This window comes from Camelus bactrianus, chromosome 3 (assembly GCF_048773025.1).
Source record: "Camelus bactrianus isolate YW-2024 breed Bactrian camel chromosome 3, ASM4877302v1, whole genome shotgun sequence".
In the NCBI taxonomy this organism is placed as follows: Eukaryota; Metazoa; Chordata; class Mammalia; order Artiodactyla; family Camelidae; genus Camelus; species Camelus bactrianus.
The window spans coordinates 106,209,976-106,225,008 of record NC_133541.1 but is presented as its reverse complement, the minus strand read 5'-3'; the positions used below and the strand labels follow the sequence as shown (position 1 = coordinate 106,225,008).

General features: G+C 41.4%; 2 protein-coding genes across 5 annotated transcripts in view; one reads left to right on the top strand and one right to left on the bottom strand.

Annotated features, from left to right (window-relative positions):
- The window catches only part of FBXO38 (F-box protein 38), a 51,058-nt gene extending 42,079 nt beyond the window's left edge, over nt 1–8,979 (bottom strand). For 3 of the 4 annotated variants that reach the window (XM_045517474.2, XM_074360900.1, XM_074360902.1), the window contains exons 1-2: nt 8,873–8,979; nt 454–644 (exon numbers count right to left, since the gene is read on the bottom strand). In XM_045517474.2, coding sequence (XP_045373430.2) covers nt 454–581 — 128 coding nt within the window. In that variant the 5' untranslated portion in view covers nt 582–644; nt 8,873–8,979. Of the gene's footprint in view, nt 1–453; nt 645–4,261; nt 5,341–8,872 lie in introns of those variants that run through there. The other variant, XM_074360899.1, reaches the window with a different exon arrangement.
- A 130-nt stretch (nt 8,980–9,109) lies between these two features.
- Nucleotides 9,110–15,033, top strand: part of LOC105069853 (sperm-associated acrosin inhibitor) — a 319,348-nt gene continuing 313,424 nt past the window's right edge. The window contains exons 1-2 of the mRNA XM_074360898.1: nt 9,110–9,628; nt 14,923–15,020. The gene's annotated coding sequence lies outside the window, so the exon portion shown is untranslated. The remainder of the gene's footprint in view (nt 9,629–14,922; nt 15,021–15,033) is intronic.

The window sequence follows — 15,033 nt, the reverse complement described above, 5'->3', positions numbered from 1 at the left end:
TGCACTGCATGTAGTAATGATGGGTATGACTACATAAAACTGGTTTTCAATTACTTACATATATGTGCATACTAAGCAAAATGTGTTTCTTACTATGGACTGTAGCCAAGAAGTCTGAAACCACTGCCTTACGTTATAAGCACATGCCACCGTAATAATGAAAGCCAGCAAATCTATCAGTCATTAAGAATTCCAAGAAGCCTGGAATGTTAACAGTTTAGACAACGGCTGTCCAATAGAACTTTACAAAGGAAATACTCTCTGTCTTCACTGTCTGTGCCATCCTATACAGTAGCCACTAGCCACATACAGCTAGTACACCTGAGGAACTGGACATTTTACTTCATTTAAACGTCACAGGTAGCTAGTAACTACCACACTGGACAGCACAGCTCTAGGTTTGCTCCTACTTACACAGTCCAGCTGGTGAAAGTCAACCACACAAAACCTTACCTAAAAATATGGCAAAGCACTTCATGTGAAAGTTGATTCATATAGTCCTTTGTTTCATCTGATATTGTTTCCTCAGGGATTTCATTATTCATGAGACACGTTTTAACACTTTTCTTTCGTGGACCCATAACTGTGTTATCTCCAGTGTCAAAGAGCAAATCTCTCCTCTTGGTTACTTGAGTTCAAAGCACCTGAAAGCAAGCAGAGAGAGTGTAGAAAACACACCAGACCCAGATGCAGAAATTATCCCAATAAAACCTAGGTAAAACAATGTCTGTTTTAGAATACAGACACACAAAGGTAGTACTACGACAATGGTGCAGACTACATTCAAATTAATAAAAATATTACACAAAAGGCACAGAACAGTTTTTTCTGAAGAGCAGTAGGGATTAAAATGTATTATTTAGAATGAGCAAAAAGCCAAGGAATGAGGAGTCTGGGATTCTCTGTACTCTGTTGCTTCCTAGCTAGTTCACTCTAGGTTTCACCAAGCATCAAATTCTTCAAATGTAAGGCAAGATCATTAAATCAGCTAGACAAAATCCCTTCCAACTCCAGGAGCTTGCGATTCTAGGACTGCCCCTAACATAGCAGAAGGAAGAAGACCCTTAGATTCTAGCCATGGATCTGCCACAAACTACTTCTACGAATTTAAGTCACCTTTTAAATTCTTCATTCTCCCATGTATAAAGCGAGGGGATCAGACTCCACCAGTGGGCCACATATCCTTTTATGGATCTGACAAAAACTATGGACAGCCTCCTCAAAAAACAAAAACAAAACACTCAATTTTATGTGTAACTTCAGAGGAAGAATAAAACCACTCTTCTCCCTCTCCCATAAATATTAAAGAGCAGAGGTTAATTCACTTTTGTATCAAATGCAAAACTGAATTAACCTCTGCTCCTGCTCCTTAGAGAGGTGAGGAAGAGGGGAAATAAGGGAGAAGGAAAGAGGAATGGAGTGGGGGAAAGAGATAAAGTCAGATGGTTTTTTTGTTTTATTTTGCTGATCAGGTTAAAAAGGAACTATGTGAAAATAGTCTCCTTTAAATAGCATTATCAATTATCTCTGGTAAGAATTCTGGAAAATTATCTGGACTCCAACGTAGAGAACTAGAGTTCAGAGCTTAAATTTAACCATGCTACAGTAATGTACATAATTGCTGTCCCAAATCAATCTCTAGCTTAAATAGTGTTTGCTCCTTTTTATGTACCAACTTTTTTGTTAGTTATAATCTGTACTATCAAAACTTTCTAAAGAGGACCACATGCTTCTATTTCCTTACAGTGCTGACTCAATAAAAGCATAAACTTTTCCTGATGACCTGAGGTTATCAATCTGAATATACAGTATATTCTGTGATATATTCTCAGGGACTACTGAACAATATGGAGTTCCTGGGGTTCCTCTGCTTCAGCAGTAAATGGGAGCAAACTACAAGGCCAAGTGAATTCTCATATTTCTTGTGCTTGTGTGTGTGTACTATGGTCTCTTCTTCCTTTACTGAAAGGTTATGTGCTGTTACTTGTGGCAGGTGTCAGCATGCTTGCTTCTCCCTGCACTTCATACGCGCACACACACACACCCCTCTAGTTTGTTGCTTCTAATTAGTTATGGCCTGGGAAACCAAAGAAATAAGCTTTTAGAATTGTGTGTGGATTAGTATCGACAGGCAACTAGTAGTATGAACCTAAGAAATTCTGTAAAGACTAGGCACATGAGCCACAGTTCAGTAAATTTGTGACATGACATCTATTTTGCCCTTTGAGAAGCTTATTTATATGTTATCCATCACATTTTGGCTAACAGATTCTTGGAGAAGTAAAGTTTACTCTCAGAACTCCCCACAAAAAAGTTATAAATGTGCTTATCCGTTTTCTGATCATCAGTGTCCACCTTTTCCTATTTACTGCTCTTCCCCCACTAAATGAATGACTTCCCATCTTATGATTATTCCTGAAACCACACTAAGTTTATTTTGACCTGGTCATCAAATCCCATAGCCTCTTTTCAGTGCTCCCCTATCTGAACCTTCTGTAGGATGGGTCACTGGTAACTACCCCTTCTTTGAAACCCACTCATTCTTTGGCTCCCAAAGTGATATTTTCTTGGACCTCTTCATTCTTCTATGACCACACTTCAGTCTCCTTTGCCAGTTCACCCCAGAACCCTCTTCCCTCTGGGGAATTGTATCCATTCTCAAGGCATCAGCTACTATAAATACACTTAAAAAGATACCTACTTCTAAGTCCTGTCTCTCCTAAGCTGACCTTTATTTTATTTCCTCTCCCTATCAGAAACCTTTATCTCAATCCCTTGATCATCCTTCAAAAATATTAGGTCCAAAACTCTCTTCACAACCACAAACCACCCCCTGCTCTGTCCTAAAACACCCACACTCACCCCTACACCTGTGCTCCCTACTGCTGTTTACCAGATTAGAAACGTTGAAATCAGCATCAATATATCATGCTCTCTCTCACTTACCAGACACCTGATGGGCTATTTTTACCAATGTTACCACAATTCTGCTCTTGCATTCATCTGCACTGGCTTTCAGACCTCTGTCAACCCTCATTTGGGCTATTGCAATGGCTTCCTAAATGACGTTCACCAATGTATCCCCAAGGCCTGGAATAAAGCCTACACAGTAGGCCCATGATAAGTCATCGGCTGAATAAATGCTTACTATACCATAATCCACACTGAAACTAGAGTTGTATTTTTAAAATACAACTGATTGCTATATTAAATGAAAAAGCAAGATGTGGAATATGTCAGAAGTATTATCCATTTGCGTAAAAGAAAAAGTATAAATATGCTTCTGTTTGCATGAGACAATTTTAGAAGGACCCACAACAAAGTATTAACAGTGGTTACCTCTGGGGAGTAAGAACAGAGGTTTTAGAAAAGTAGTAAAGAAATTTTTACTTTTCATATTCTTCTCCACTGTCTGAAAATGTTAGATTGTTTTTAAAGAAATATAATATACAGAACCAAACAGAAACCAGTTAGCCTACAAGGAATCCCAGTTTCCAGAGGATAAAATCTTTCCAATCTGGTCTCAAGCCACCTTTCCAATCTCATCTTTCAGTTCTTACCACTTGTTCCTCAGGACACTCACTCCAGCCACATCAACATCCTCAGTCTACCCGTTTCTTTAACATTCATCTTTCCATTTCTAATAAGCTACTAATTTTGGCTAGAATGTCCTTCCCTTATTCCCCTCCTTTTTTTTTTTTTTTTTTTTTTTTTTTGGCATAGAAAGCCACTCTTCTGCCTTCAAAATCTAGTTGAAATGTTAAGTCCTCTGAAAAAAAATCTCCTTCTCAACTCCTCTTTTGAGCTCCCTGTGAGACTTAACATATGCTTCTCCCACAGCAACTTGTATAGTATTTTACTGGTCATGTTTCTGCCAGGAAAAGGAAAAGAATCTCCATGTCCTGCCACTGGGTGATGACAAGTCCTTATTCATAATAAATTGGCCAATGTCTGATGTGTGAATATCCATCAGTCTTTCCATTATTCCATATGGTCCCAGTAGCTTCAAGGCTGCTCAGAACCATTTCGTGCTCCTAGGGGCACTCTGTTTGCCACCACAGCACTCAGTGATCTCAGCAACAAGCCTGTGGCACTGGCAAAAATGCAAGCACATTTTACTCCAATAAGGACATGTAACAATAGCTACCCTGAGGCATGCAGATACATTGTTGAGACTATTAACCAGTACAGATCAATCCAACCATGGGTTAATTCTCCAGTTAAGATAGTTTAGCACAAATTTCATCTTTAACAAACTCACCTTTGACAACTCTAACTGTTCATGGATACCATGTTCTTGACTTTTCATCCTTTAATTAAAAATCTTTCTTATTCCTTCCCTCTTCTTTTTCTTGAGCAAATTCACACCGCTTAATCATCTTATGATTAAGAAGAACCATCTTGTGATTCCACCTTTTAGTGCTCTTTACTATTCTGCAATGCTGTGGTTTTGTAGGATTCAGATTTAGTAGCTCCAGCACACAACCTACACTTGAATTTTTGAACCAGACTGAACCTTAAATATCAATGAGTTTATATAAGTTTACTTATTTAGAGTTCAGAAAAAATATTTACTCACAGATACAACGTTATATAGAGGTTAGTTTAGGTCTCCACCAAGCCCACAAAAATCTAACCTACGGTATGCATTAACACTGCCTACCAAAGGGCCAAAACTGAATTGGTAGGAGTGTGACAAAAACTTAAATGAAACTGTATACGTATTTCCCATATCTCATCTAGACCTGAAGGCTTGGTCACGTAGCTACTTATTTGACAGCAGGTGTAGCAGTGACTCCCCTACTTGCCTTTGGTGGGGAAGGGACTTGTAGAGATGAACATTAGGATAATCAGGTCACCATCTTCCATTTAGGGACTTAACAGTTCAGGACCCATAGCTGGCAGAAATCCCTCAGTCCTCCCCAGTCCAAGTAGGTGCCCCTGGCAATGTTAAGGATGGACTCATTTATTTTCCCTTACCACCACTCAAACTCTTTTAAGCGCATGCACACACACACACACACAAACACAACTGTTTCAACTAAACTTACCTTCATTGTCATTTAAGTGAAATATGTGACTAGAGTATGCTGAGAGCATTTCATTCCAGGCACTCAGTACAGAGGCCTGGTATCCCTGGTTGAGAAGGAAACACCATGAAAGACACAGAGTTCCAAGTGACAATGCTATCTCTCTTGTATGCATGCTCTCTCTCTCAACTGCTTGTCTTTTCGTGGGATGAGGGATAACAGCAGGTGAGAACACAAGACTGCCATGACTGACTAGCCTTCTATGTCTTGGTTTCTTCCTACCCTATCTCCAAAATATCACCACGTGCCTCTTGAGAAACTCAACAAGGTAGCGAAGGTCCAAAGCAGCAGAAGGTTAAAAGGGAAAGAGGAAAGGATGGAAATTCCAGTTATCAGCAGTAGATAAAGGTATCTAACCTACTGGAGCAGGCCTAGCAAAGGAGTCAAGGAGGGTGAGAGGTGAGTACAAATATGGAGAGACTATATTTTGCAGCACTATATGTTATTTTCTAAGGTCAGCAAGTTCTAGAGGCTGGGATTCTAAATCTCAAAGAAACGTCATTCTGAATCCCAGAATGTTAAAAGCTGAAGGGGCCCTCAGAGACTAATCACACAGTTCTTCATTTTTGTGGGTCACAAACCTATCTGAGACTATGAAGAAAGCTGTACATCCATCCAAGAGAAAAACAAAACACACCCAGACTCATACACAATTTCAGGTGCTTCACAGAGACATGGAAGCTCATCCAAACGTCCCTATCCAAGACTGGTCCCTCAATTTTCAGATGGACAAACAGAACCCGAGAGTATAAATCACTTGCTAAGGGCATTTATTAAGTGTCAGAGCTCAGGCTGGGATTTAACCTTCCCAGCCTACACTATACAACCTGTCATCAAATCGGTAGTCTGCACCTCGGCTGGCTGCCTGCATTCCAGAGCTATGCCCCAGTGCTCTGAGATGCGCTTCTGGATGCCCTGACAGAACGGCTGCTGACCACACCCTCCTTCACAAATTAGAGTTTATGGCCCACCTAATTTAGGCTCCCACATGGTAGCCTACAACAGCCCTGGGTCTCCTATAGTCATACTGTGACTGGCTGTTTAGCAGACCTTAGCCACGGGAAGAATCGTTTTTGTCCTGGCAGCCCAAATACATTCTAAGGCATAAGCCTGAATTATTTGTGAGCATTCTTTAAACTTGAGAAACTCAACAAGGTAAGGAAGGTCCCTTACATAACACAATTTCTCTTAGGTGTGCTCCTCTCCTTCCAGCCTGCCAGTTCAAACCTCCTCCTATCCCAAACTGGACTACACTATCCTCTACTAATGTAATTCACCCTGGTTGCTCCTAAATTTATCTTCTAAACCTTAACCCTCAAGGCTATTTCTGCCTCTTGAAGGGGAACTCCAACATTTTCTTGCAAAGATCAAGTTGTTTTCCTTTTAATTCTCTATTTTCATTATACAAGTTTTAACACTTACTGTTCACAATTCTGACAATCGCTGATACCGATAAAAGTCCTACATAAATCCACTCCTTTACTCCCTAATAGTACGACTTATACCTGTTCCATCTTGTCAACATCTTCCTCCATGCTTGACTTATTCTACTAATTACTCTCTTCCACAGATCACACCGGATTCTCCAGGGTGTTTGTCTCTTACCAACATACTTTATAGAGTATAGAGATAAACCAGCTTCTCTTGACTTCCCTTACAACTAATCATAAAACTTAGGGACCTCTTCTTTTATAAAACTTTCACAATGCTGAATCAATTTCCCACACTGTATCTAATTAATAACAATTCTCTGGAAAAACTCCTTTTTTAAATTGCTATTATCTATCTATTCATTCATCCATCCAATCATTCCCTCTTTCAATTATTTATTACTGCCTACCAAGTGCTAGGGGGTGACAGTCTTTCTTCCCATGAAGCTTACAGTCTGAGTAGAGATAGATTCTACCACCAGTTTCTTACAACTCAGCCACTCCAATTAGTATAACTTACTTTTACTAACCTCACCAAAAATATCTCCCATGTAAAACTTTTCAGTGTCTTCAGTCATCCTATCTGGTCAACCCTTCACGTTTCTAATACCTTTCTTTAGTTTCTACTGCCTTCAGCTTGCTCATGCAAAGTAATATTGCATGTCACTTAATTTGACACCATTCTTCACCATAGATCTTCTATGTCTACTACTTATCACAGCCTCTCTCGTCTAAAGAAATGCCACACCACATCCACTGAGCCACTCAGGAAAAAAAAGAAAAGAAAAGAAAACAATTACAGTGCTGAAAAAGTCGAGGAATCATCCAGTCCAACCCTTCATTTTCCAGACAAGGAAAGTGAAAATCAGAGAGGTAAGCTGGCTTGACCAAAGTCACAAACCCAGCAAGTACCAGTGCTGAAAAACAGATCCAGGCCTTTAACTTCAGCTCAAGTTTAATTTTATTTCACTGTCACTTTACCTTACTAAAATCTGGTTTTTCCTTTTTCTCCTATTCTATGCCTTAGTATCCTTCTTACTAAAAGTAAAGTATGTACTTCCAGGCACAGTCATTTAAACAAACACAAAAGTCTATATTCTTTACCCAAAGAGGACATCAGAATCACAGCATTGCAAATTTTGAAGAGAGGAAAAGAAACTTAGTGATCACTTAAACCAGTAACTGTCAAAAATAAAACCTGTAAATTACAAGCACAGATGTTTCAATCTAGATGGCTACATAATACACACCTTTCACACCCCACCTTTCCCCTCCTCCAGAAAAATCATGGTTTTATAGAGCAATTATTTTATTCCTCAGTTGTGCTGAGAGTATGGGAAAGGGGATTAAGAACTATTGTCCCAATCTAACACCTTTATTTGCCAGATGAGAATTCTCCAGTCCAGAGAAAGCAAAGTATTTGCCCAAAGTAAACCAGCAAATGAGTAGCAGTTTCCAAACAAACAAACAAACAAAAAAAACAAGGTGTCCTATTTTTCACACTTGTGTATTTTTACTCTGCTGGAATCACTTTCTAAATCAAAGTCTTCAGAACAAAGCTGCTCACTGCACAGGAAACACAGGAACTTTCCTAAGTACCCAGTTGCCCTTGGTCGGCTTGGTGTCTGGAAAATACAGGGAAGACACCTCTGATAAACCACCTCCTGGCTAGGCAGGATGTAGAGAAGAGATGCTTTTCAGGTCTGTCTCTAAGGAAGGGCTCCTTGAAAGGGAGTTGAGAATCTGATTCTACAGCTAGGAGAGGCAATCAGAGAAATCCAACACCTTCATTTTACAGATCTGTAAACCGTGCAGCACAGAGGGTAACAGATCTGGGCAAGGTCAGAGAATGAGTCGGTGGACAAGGTAACACTAGAACTCAGGATTTCCGATCACTGGGCTGGCCGCCTCTCAAAGTTGTATTCACTGCGTCCTGCTCAGAGACATACCCTCAGTAAACTGACCAAATGCCTTAATTCATTAACTTAAACACTGACTTAACACTAAAATCGTGGTATTAGCGACGCCCGCAGTGGGATGGGGTCCCAGAAGTTGGCCAGGCCAAAACCCCCGTTTTGGTGAGGAAATCGAGGCTCTGCGAGGGTTATGTGTGCTGCTGGGATCTTGGGCCAGGTTCAGAGAGGGTGGCAAACCCCACCACCAGGACCTCGAACGCCAAGAACCACAAACTCAGTCCCTGCTTTTCGGGGAGCTCTAGGCCCAAAGCCGGAGACCGAGAGCTCAAGTGATCGGCGGCCCCGGAGCTCCATCCGGCCGCCTCCACCCGCAGCACGCAGTCCCGGCTCCGCAGCCAGGCGCCGGTCCCCCCGGCCCACCCGGCCGCCGCCTCACCTATGCCGGCCCTCCGTTTGTTATCGCGGTGGAGAGGGAGGGAGAAACGAGACAAACACTTCCCGCGGCCCCCACCACCCGGGCGCTTCCGCTTCCGCCAATCCTTGAGCACGTCCGGAGCGTAGGCATCCGGGGCGGGGCCAGCTCCCCGTGCCCATGTTGGGTGTGGAACGTGAGCGTCCAGGCCGGGCAGCCATGGTAAGCGTGGCATCTAGGGACGGGCTCGGAGAGCGTCCTTCGTTAACGTGACAGCGTCGCGACGCCGGAAGCGTGGAGTCAGACGCCGACAAATAGTTAATAGATTGTGTGGTTTGCTAGTCTGTGCCTTTGAATGAACACCTGGGAGCTGCATTTGTTTGCGGAGTAGCCAGGTTTCAGTAGAGATTTTTCCAGAATTCTTTCGTCTGAAAAGAGAAAGTTTTTTTGCGAGGAAGAACACAGTAGGGGGCAGTTAAAGTTGATAACGTTAAATCAGCTTTCTTTACTTTTGGCACGTTGTCTCTGTACGTATTTAACAGTATTTTGTAAGTTTTTAAAGGGTTTTTCACACCAGTGTCTCAAAAACCCTATACCACTCCGACATGTGGGCAGGAACCAGCTTTACTCGTTTTTTTCCATATAAAAATGATCTTCAGAGAGGTTGTTGACTGAAAAAAGACGCAGAGCCGAAAAATGAGTTATGTTTTATTCGTCGGACTTACTGAAGACGTAAACCTGAGGAACAGACTCTCAGCTCCTAGGGAGTGTTCCGAAGAGGTAAGGAATGAGCCAGGATGTGTAGAAGATTTGCAAAAAGCAGTGATAACACATAGAAACCGCATAGTTGAATATCAAAGAATTACTGCTAATTAAAAAATTGACTTTTTAAGTTAATGAATTTACTGCTTTTATATGTATGGGAAGACGTGAGAGTCTAGGTTTATTGAAATCACTATTTTGTTGTGCACCCTGTCTAGCCAGTATGCTATTTTTCTCTATCCTGAATCTCTCAGCGTGCAGGGTAAGGGGCACCTGCGGTGGCTGAGGGCTTGGTGGCTACACTATCCTTTGGTTACTGAAATGACATGCGACATTCTGTGTCCAGAGATAATTTCTCATTGTCACACAGCTAGATTGAAACCCAAGATTTTTACCCTCCAAATCCCGCATTCTTGCCCTTAAATACAGTTTACTCTTGAACACCTCTGGAGTTGGGGGTTGAAAATTCGGGTATCACTTTACAGTAGACCCTCCATGTTGTGGGCCACGTCCAAGGATTCAGTCAATCACGGGGTACTCACTCTGTTACCTTGAGACTTCAACTATAAGCCTCGGGTTTGTCAAGCAAAAGTGGACATCGTTATGGTACCTACCTAAGAAACCACCGCCGAATTTAGTGGTTCAACCCAGTAATTTGTACTGCTTCTGAGAGGTGACTGGGCTCACCTGGGCAGCTCTAACCTCAGGCTCAAATGGAAGTTACATTGTTGGCAGTTTAGGCTGCAAGCCCTGCAGGGGCTCCGCCAGAGCTGTCCTTTAGAGTACCTAATGAGGTTTCTCCCTCTGCTTTGTTTGTCTGGGCAAAGCCCCAGGGGCTGATAGGCAGCACTTGGAAATAGAGCAAAAAGTGAGTTGTTCTAGGGAATATAGGAAGAAGCTCGAGGATGGGACTTCATGTGAGCTAGCCTTGGAAGTCCCAGGCGTTACTTCTGTCACACTCTGTGGGTCAGGGAAGCCACCTAGCCAGCCCAGATTCAAGGGGAGGAGGCTAAGTTGTCACCTCTTAATGGAAGGACTGGTAAAGAATGTGTGGCCATCTTTAATTTACCACACTACCTTATTTGTTGTTTTTAATTTTTTGGATATTTATAGATTTTATTACCATAGGTATCAAAAAGGAAGGCTGGTAGCCCCACTAATACAATCTTGAGTCTGTACGTAAATGATTCGTTATATGATTCTTTTTAATTGTGGTAAATATTTATAACATAAAATTTACCATTTTAACCATTTTTCAGTGTACAGTGGTACTAAGTATATTTATGCTGTTGTGCAACTACACTACTACCATCCACCTCCAGAACTTTACTTCCCAAATTGAAACAATGTACAGCCTAACCCCTGAATAACCACCCACATCTCCCCCGCCTTCACCCTAGCCCCTGGTAACCACCATTCTACTTTGTCTTTCATGTAAGTAGACACACACATTTGTCCTTTTGTGTTTGGCTTCCTTCATTTAGCATAATACCTTTAAGATTTCTCCATGTGTCAGACTTTTCTTCCTTTTTAAGGCTGAATAATATTCCATTGTGTGTTTATCATATTTCGTTCATCCATCAATGTACACCTAAATGCCTATTGTAATAGTGCTTCAGTGAACACAGGTGTGTAGATACCTCGTCTAGATCCAGCTTTTCATACTTCTGGATATATACCCAAAAGTAGAATTGCTGGATCTTATGGTATTTCTATTTTTAGTTTTTCTATAGCAGCAGCACTATTTTACATTCTCATCAACAGTGCTTAAGGGTTCCAGTTTTTCCACAACCTTTCTCTCGTTTTTTTGTTTTTTTTTTTTTTTGAAGTAATGTCTGTAATCCACTTAAAAGAGTGTCTGGCACGTAGCAAATACTCCACAAAGGTCAACATTTATCATTTGACTGTTCGGAGTCTTCTTTTTCTTCCTTTTCCTGAGCTATATTTGAAATTGCAAGGGCTGGATTCTTGGCGTATGATATTTCTGCAATTTACTTTCGCGGCATCTTAAATTTCCCCAAGTTACATAAGGAAATGCTCTGAAAGGATGTCATATGTAAGATACAGGCACAGAGAATTGCAGTTTCAAAACCAAACACAAGGTGGTAATTAGGCAAGAAAAGAAAAAGCTATGTGGGAGGCTTCTATAAACACGAGCTCTTCGTGAACATTAAGGAACAAGGCCCTTGTTTCTCATTTTTCATTTGGACCAAACTGCTGGTTTCTGCTTAAATTTTAAACCTTAAAAAGCATACATTTGTAACTTGTTAATCAGATTTCCAAGGCCCAATATGCATTGGTTGCAGGCTACTAATTTCAGTCTTAGTTTGCTTCACAAACAGCATGTCCCAGCTGCACCCAGTACTCAGTTTTCCCTCACAGACCCTATGACTCACTTGCCCTTGGCTAAATGAGCACCTTGCCCCCTTATAAGTGAATCAACCTTACTCAGCTGCTGCAAGGAAAGAAATGGAAGATGCTGGTGAATTGGGCCCATCTGGGCGAGCCCAGTTCTGGGATAGAAGCTGATGGTCCTTAAATTCCAAAGTAACAGGGAGAAAGCAGTCGTAATTTTCAAAATCTGGTTGCATTCTGAGCCTGACATGGTTCATTCATTCATCCCACAATATTTTCTGAGTGCTTGCTCTGGGGCCAGACATTGGACTAGGTGCAAGGAAATAATTGTGGTGAGAAGTGAATGAATTTCAACCTTCAGTTTGGTAAAGGGTGACAATCAAATAAATATCCAGGTGAATCAGTTTCTCAGACATCAACAGATGGGGTGGTGGGCCCACAGTTTTGTTGAGTGAAGGAATTAATGAACGATTGGATAAAGATACTCAATTTTTTTAAGCACTTCAATTGTTTAGCAAAAACCTTCCCACATAAATAAGTGTTACAACTGTATTCAATTAGATATAAATATGGCAAGTGACACCTCTTCAAAATGTCAATAATATTTAGTCTTAATAAAATTCTTATTCTCTCAACTTAAAATCTAAGTTTAAATCAATAATTAAAAATTTCAAATTGGAATCATGAGATTCATTCTTTAATATGCTATACTTTCTTAAAATATGACAAATATTTTAAATGATAATTATTTATGGACTATTTCTTAACCCAAATTGCAATATAGATGTGATTTAATTCTTATTTCTATGGTTAAATTTAATCTTTGGGGGGTTATAAGAGAACTACTTAAAAAAATTCTATTTCCCATATCAGGGGATTGCAGTTGCATATTGATGAAGGGGTGTTGTCTGAGCCCCATGATTTCCCTTCTTCCCACCCCAACCCTTTTCCTTTTGGCTCTCAAGCAAGGAGGACGCATGGTAGCACCCATTATCTCATTGTGTAGATGGAGTCTGTATGGGAGATGATGAAACCAGCATTTAGTGAAATTCATAGACTAGCAGAGGGGAGAGGTGGACAGTAAGACTCATGGTATTGCTTAAGTCTGTGGATACTGCTGTGCTTGAATTAAGGCCCACCCTAGATCCTCCTAATGGCATGAACACAATTCTTTGACCTAAAATAAGTTTCTATTGGATTTCATCACCTTTAACAAAAATACTCCTGATGTATTTCCTGTGCTGTGTTAGCCATTAACCTCCTCTGTTATCCCAGACCTTCAGGAAACATTTGTTACTCTGAATAGCCTTGACAGTGCTTGAGGAATGAAGGAAAATGGGGAGTCTAACATGCACCAAAGTGGTGGAGAGTGAGGCATTGGTATTAAAAGGTGAAATGAGGGGCTGATGGAGAACTCTGCAGAATTAGGGATACAGAGCAGGAAGTAACCATGAGAACATAAATGCTGCGGTGGGGGGCGGGGTCCTCTGAAATTGGGAGGATACCAGACTGCCCATGGTTTGTGGACTAGGAAGTCAAAGCATTTTGTGTGGGTATGAAAGTGTATTTACCAGAAGGCTTAGCTCTCTGGGATGGGCACTTCCTTGCTTTCTACCAAGACAGCAAATTGTTTCAGCTCCTGGGAGTATCATAATTTATTATGATACAAATAGGTTAAATAGTTACATGTGGTAGAGGCAGGAAAACAGCAAGGGGTTGAGCTTCGGGCCGACTTGAGGACCACCTCAGATTTGGAGGAGGTATTCAGGCATCTGAGAGGGTAGTGCCAATGCATGTTTTTGTTTGCTTTCATTTCTCCTGGCAGTAGTGCCTCAGTATTCCTTTGGGAGATAATTCTTTATCCTCTTCTAGTCCATATAGTAGGGCTGGCTTATAACCTGGCTCCTGCAGTGCCTTGTAATTCAGTCCATTTCAGTAAGAGTTAAACATGCTTGTAGCCGTAAAGACTGATCCAGGAATCTTATCTCAACGAGCCTAATAAGCTTCAGATCTCATTATTAGAAATTTTAGGAAAGGAAAACTTTCTTCTGTTGAAATTTTAACTTCTAGAACTGAGGGTCTACCACTGGGTTGGGGGTGGGATGGGGTGGCCAAAAGCCTGAGAATGAAAACAACATCAAGGAAAGCATGGATAGATCCCCAAAAATGGACAGAAAAAAATTCTGGCAGCATTTTTTGAGACTGGATCTAGGCATGCCTGAAGTCAGAGATTCCTCTGGACTTTTCAGGTACAGGAGCCATGGAAATCTTCCCTGCCTCCCAACTTCCTCCTACCCCTCCTCCCCACTCTTTTTTTTTTTTTTTCCACTTTAGTCACTGAGTTGGATTTTCTTTTGGGTATTATTCTTCCAAAGAAGTTTAATATACTATATGTGGTTTCCCCACTGGAGGGTGCAGCTCACTCCCTGCACCAGGAGCAAGTGTTCAGAGAGGTAATGCTGGCAGGCAGGCATTTACTGTGAGAGACCTGTTGGGATGGGTCAGGGTCCCAGCCACAGAGCTCACGTTCCCCACAGGGCCCTTGTCTCAGAAGAACTGGGAGATTACTCATGTTGCTGAGTCCAAGCTCGTACTGCTTGCTGTATGACCGACCAGTAAGTCAAGAGACAAGGTGCTGGGGCACGGAATAGCTACTTTATTTGGAAAGCAAGCAAACCAAGAAGATAGTGAACTAGTGTCCCCAAGAACCATCTTACTGGAGTTAGAATTCAGGCTTTTATGCTAAAAGGGAAGGAAGTGTGGCTGGTTGTTGCAAACTTTTTGGTACCAGAATACTTTGTGCTTGCAGCTGTTCCTCCAACAAGACAGATGTTCTTCTCTGTTTTGTAACTTTTTATCTCTGTATGGAAAGTGTTGCATCTTTATTAAAGGTCAAGCCTGGGAGCCTTGAGAATGGGCTGTCATGTTTATCTCAGGTTTTTTCTTCTCTGTTACAGTCAGATGACCAAGGCAAGGAAGTGGAACAAGGCTCAGGTGCCAGGGGAAGACTTCATCTCAAGAAGAAAGAAGCTTCCTTAGTGTTAAAAAGAAAAAGGTAAGGGCAGGAA